This window comes from Salvelinus alpinus, chromosome 11 (genome assembly GCF_045679555.1).
Source record: "Salvelinus alpinus chromosome 11, SLU_Salpinus.1, whole genome shotgun sequence".
Taxonomy (NCBI): Eukaryota; Metazoa; Chordata; class Actinopteri; order Salmoniformes; family Salmonidae; genus Salvelinus; species Salvelinus alpinus.
This window is the reverse complement of record NC_092096.1, coordinates 40,918,595-40,923,526: the sequence shown is the minus strand read 5'-3', so window position 1 is coordinate 40,923,526 and position 4,932 is coordinate 40,918,595. Positions and strand designations below refer to the sequence as shown.

Genomic DNA, 4,932 nt, shown 5'->3' with positions numbered 1-4,932 from the left:
CAATACAAGAAACAAGAGCCGCGTACGAACATGAAACAAAAGCAATACTGCCTGGGGAATAAACCTATGTGAGTGCCAGATATAGAGGAGGTAATGAGTGAGGAAATGGTGTCCAGGTGTGCCTCGTCATGAGGAGCAGGTGCACGTACTGATTGATGCCAGGTGCGCCTAATGATGGTTGCCAGGACTGGCGACATCGAACGCTGGAGAGGAGCGGCAGGAGTAGATTTGACAGTATTAGTTAACTATTGATAAAACTTGTGGCAAGGTGTATATGCCTCATTATATTAGTTAACTATTGATAGAAAATGATAGTTGCTCCCGTGTGGCCAGGTGTATATACAGTGGGGAGAACAAGTACTTGATACACTGCCGATTTTGCAGGTTTTCCTACTTACAAAGCACGTAGAGGTCTGTCATTTTTATCATAGGTACACTTCTACTGTGAGAGTCGGAATCTAAAACAAAAATCCAGAAAATCACATTGTATGATTTTTAAGTAATTAATTTGCATTTTATTGCATGACATAAGTATTTGATACATCAGAAAAGCAGAACTTAATATTTGGTACAGAAACCTTTGTTTGCAATTACAGAGATCATACGTTTCCTGTAGTTCTTGACCAGGTTTGCACACACTGCAGCAGGGATTTTGGCCCACTCCTCCATACAGACCTTCTCCAGATCTTTCAGGTTTCGGGGCTGTCGCTGGGCAATACGGACTTTCAGCTCCCTCCAAAGATTTTCTATTGGGTTCAGGTCTGGAGACTGGCTAGGCCACTCCAGGACCTTGAGATGCTTCTTACGGAGCCACCCCTTAGTTGCCCTGGCTGTCTGTTTCGAGTCGTTGTCATGCTGGAAGACCCAGCCACGACCCATCTTCAATGCTCTTACTGAGGGAAGGAGGTTGTTGGCCAAGATCTCGCGATACATGGCCCCATCCATCCTCCCCTCAATACGGTAGAGTCGTCCTGTCCCCTTTGCAGAAAAGCATCCCCAAAGAATGATGTTTCCACCTCCATGCTTCACGGTTGGGATGGTGTTCTTGGGGTTGTACTCATCCTTCTTCTTCCTCCAAACACGGCGAGTGGAGTTTAGACCAAAAAGCTCTATTTTTGTCTCATCAGACCACATGACCTTCTCCCATTCCTCCTCTGGATCATCCAGATGGTCATTGGCAAACTTCAGACGGGCCTGGACATGCGCTGGCTTGAGCAGGGGGACCTTGCGTGCGCTGCAGGATTTTAATCCATGACGGCGTAGTGTGTTACTAATGGTTTTCTTTGAGACTGTGGTCCCAGCTCTCTTCCGGTCATTGACCAGGTCCTGCCGTGTAGTTCTGGGCTGATCCCTCACCTTCCTCATGATCATTGATGCCCCACGAGGTGAGATCTTGCATGGAGCCCCAGACCGAGGGTGATTGACCGTCATCTTGAACTTCTTCCATTTTCTAATAATTGCACCAACAGTTGTTGCCTTCTCACCAAGCTGCTTGCCTATTGTCCTGTAGCCCATCCCAGCCTTGTGTAGGTCTACAATTTTATCCCTGATGTCCTTACACAGCTCTCTGGTCTTGGCCATTGTGGAGAGGTTGGAGTCTGTTTGATTGAGTGTGTGGACAGGTGTCTTTTATACAGGTAACGAGTTCAAACAGTTGCAGTTAATACAGGTAATGAGTGGAGAACAGGAGGGCTTCTTAAAGAAAAACTAACAGGTCTGTGAGAGCCGGAATTCTTACTGGTTGGTAGGTGATCAAATACTTATGTCATGCAATAAAATGCAAATTAATTACTTAAAAATCATACAATGTGATTTTCTGGATTTTTGTTTTAGATTCCGTCTCTCACAGTTAAAGTGTACCTATGATAAAAATTACAGACCTCTACATGCTTTGTAAGTAGGAAAACCTGCAAAATCGGCAGTGTATCAAATACTTGTTCTCCCCACTGTAGGTGCTCCCCTTTCTCCAATTAAACAGAACAAGTCCACCTCCACCTATGTTCTAAAGTGTATGATGCTGAATTTGTCTTAAGTCTTTTTCTCAGGAGACTATCACCATGGCAAAGTTGACCATATTTTTGCTTCTCAGCGCTGCCTTTGCTCTGGGTGATGCAAGTAAGAGATATTCCTTCATTCTTTTTGTTATTTATATATTTTTTTACTCTTTAGTTAGATAAGAGGTGTTTATTGATGTGTCGGTAGCAGAGGTATTCTTATCAATGGTTTGATTACCTGTTCACACTCATCAGATGCAGTTTGATGATATCATTCCACACTTTTTAAAGAGCAGATGAGTATTAATCTTCTGTCTTTGGCTCTCTTTGTTGTAGGGGATCTGAATGATGCAGAGAAACAAATTATGGAGAACCTGATACGCAACCTGCCAATCTGTAAAATGCCATCCTCATATCAACAGACTTTCTGAAACCTGCAGAAAACTATAATATTACATTGTTTTGCTAATGTTAATGGACTGATAACGCACATATAGCTGTGGTGCTGTGTTCAATAGCACCACGGCTGGAACGCACCTTTGACCACTCGGATTGTGATGATGGAACTAATCATTTAATCAAAATATTGAATGTTATCTCTCCCTCCTACAGAGTCTGAGGAGATGGGAGCGAAGGAGAAGCAGGGACTACAAACCAGGAGTTCATCATGCCCACCTGGTTGGCATAGTTATTTTTATTTATCCTTTATTTAACTAGGGAAGTCGATTAAGAAGAAATTCTTATTTACTATGACTGCCTACCCCAGCCAAACCCTAACCAGGACGACGCTGGTCCAATTGTGTGCCGCCCTATGGGACTCCCAATCACGGCCAGTTGTGATCTAGCCTGGAATCGAACCAGGGTCTGTAGTGACGCCTCTAGCACTGAGATGGAGTGCCTTAGACCGCTGAGCAACTCGGGAGGCCCGTGGGACACACTGCTATCACTACGTCCCCATCTTGGCCAAATGGCCAGAGGCAGAGGTACCTTTTTAAATTGCTGTTAACAAATGTCTATATTTACGGCCAGATTTACACCTTCTAAACCTCATAGGATTAGTGTAGTGTATTTCACAGGGTTGCTAAACTAAAACTTGATATGTGCTATTCCTTTTCTTTATCTTTTATATTCAGAAGCTTCCTATATATAAAATAATCATTACATTTTTACTCTCAAATGACCAAACAGGCTTGGATAACACTGGAGGCCACTTCAGTCTCCAGAGTTGGGTAAAGCTGCTTTTAGTTTTTGTTGCTGTAACGTCCTGACCAGAGTTATTATGTGTTTTGCTTGTTTAGTGTTGGTCAGGACGTGAGCTGGGTGGGAATTCTATGTTGTGTGTCTAGTTTGTCTGTTTCTATGTCCAGCCTAATATGGTTCTCAATCAGAGGCAGATGGTAATCGTTGTCCCTGATTGAGAATCATATATAGGAGGCTTGTTTTGTGTTGGGATTTTGGTGGGTGTTTGTTTCCTGTCTCTGTGGTTGTCTGCACCAGATAGGTCTGTCTCGGTTATTTTGTATGTTGTTTGTAGTGTTTCACTTGTTCTTTTATTAAACATGTTGAACACTAGCCGCGCTGCACTTTGGTCCTCTCCTTCACCTATGGAAGAAAGCCGTTACAGTTGCACCCTTTTATGTGGAACTTCCAGAGCTCTAAGAGATGAAATGTTCTGGTCCCACAGTTCAAAGTAACGATTGGAGACAGCCATGTTGATTAATGTGTTTGTTCTAAATGTTTTGTATATTGTATGTGTTTGACTGTATTTCTACAGGGCTCATCTGTAAAAGAGACCCTAGTCTCAGTATGACTTACCTGTCATGGGACCTGTCCAGTCCCATCCATCAGCTGTTTACCAAAACAATGGCGAGGAGATTGCACTTTCCTTTAAAGAACAGTGGTGTTTAGTGTCTGCTGGTTACACATCTGCCTGTGTGCTCTTTAGGAGGGTCTTTGGCTTTGGAACGACGGGTCCAGGTTTAGCTACCAGAACTGCGGCCAGGGGCAACCCGATAACCACAACTATGGTGCAGTGAACGACAACACGAATGGCCGTGAGCATTGCATGGAGATGAACTACGGAGGTACGATGCAGTTGCCAGCGGACTCTCCCTCACGTTACGCATCAAACATTTTAATAGATGTAAAAATAAATCTGAAATAGAATTTGTTCCTTTTTTTTTAGCTACATATAAAAAACATCAATACAATAATTAGCTTTCTCTGTGTTACCCTCTTTCACAGGTGACCGTGGCTTGAATGATGCACCCTGCCGGATTCAACGGCCATTCATGTGTTCCAGAAAAATGTGATTTCTACAGATTAGTTGAGAATACGTTATATCGTTACTCCCCTGGTTCGTCTGTCATCATGTTTAGTGTACTTTTATATTCTTGTTGATTTTAATGTGGGATTATATCTTGATGATTATTGCTGATTCAGTAAAGTGACCTTGGATGTCTTGAAAAGCGCTTAAAATATATCATTGTTTTAATTATTACATCTGAGACCCTCTCAGGATATGGGATTCTTCAATAAAGCCACAGTCTGTAATATTTCCTGTTGTTCAATGGTCATTTTTGCAAAAACCCCCAGAAAATGATTGTGTGTTGCTCCAGGGAGGGGGTTTCCTTTGCAGAAGCACCCTCATGAAACAATGTATTAATATGTGCGTGCATGTTCACCATTGATTGCAAACACTCCTTTGTGACAACCGAACCTACCCCGTAGCTCTCAGCGTATGGGATTCTTTTAACCGAGGATGGTGTTGGATGCTGGATATTGCTGTATAGCTGGCCAAAAACACCTAGTATGAGCAAAATGATGTTGAAATGGATGATGGGATTCAAAGTGTAAATCTGGGAGCTAACGGGCCTGTCAGCCTTGTGGGATTTGAGGACGGTAATTAGCTCAGCTGTCACAGTCGGGTTCAGATGGG

At 43.0% G+C, this 4,932-nt stretch overlaps 1 protein-coding gene across 1 annotated transcript; it reads left to right on the top strand.

Annotated features, from left to right (window-relative positions):
- The first annotated feature begins 1,995 nt into the window (after positions 1 to 1,995).
- On the top strand, positions 1,996 to 4,551 carry LOC139533421 (galactose-specific lectin nattectin-like). The gene is made up of 6 exons (XM_071331451.1): positions 1,996 to 2,115; positions 2,331 to 2,390; positions 2,607 to 2,977; positions 3,183 to 3,223; positions 3,940 to 4,078; positions 4,239 to 4,551. The coding sequence occupies exons 3-6, from the start codon at positions 2,806 to 2,808 to the stop codon at positions 4,304 to 4,306; spliced, it is 420 nt and encodes a 139-aa protein (XP_071187552.1). The 5' UTR covers positions 1,996 to 2,115; positions 2,331 to 2,390; positions 2,607 to 2,805; the 3' UTR covers positions 4,307 to 4,551.
- Positions 4,552 to 4,932: the final 381 nt, after the last annotated feature.

Bases quoted from the DNA above. Each gene is read 5' to 3' on its own strand.
- LOC139533421 (XM_071331451.1), top strand. From the start codon at position 2,806: ATGGGACTCCCAATCACGGCCAGTTGTGATCTAGCCTGGAATCGAACC. The intron at 3,224-3,939 runs GTAAAGCTGCTT...TGTGCTCTTTAG, and splicing joins ACTTCAGTCTCCAGAGTTGG to GAGGGTCTTTGGCTTTGGAA. The intron at 4,079-4,238 runs GTACGATGCAGT...CCTCTTTCACAG, and splicing joins CATGGAGATGAACTACGGAG to GTGACCGTGGCTTGAATGAT.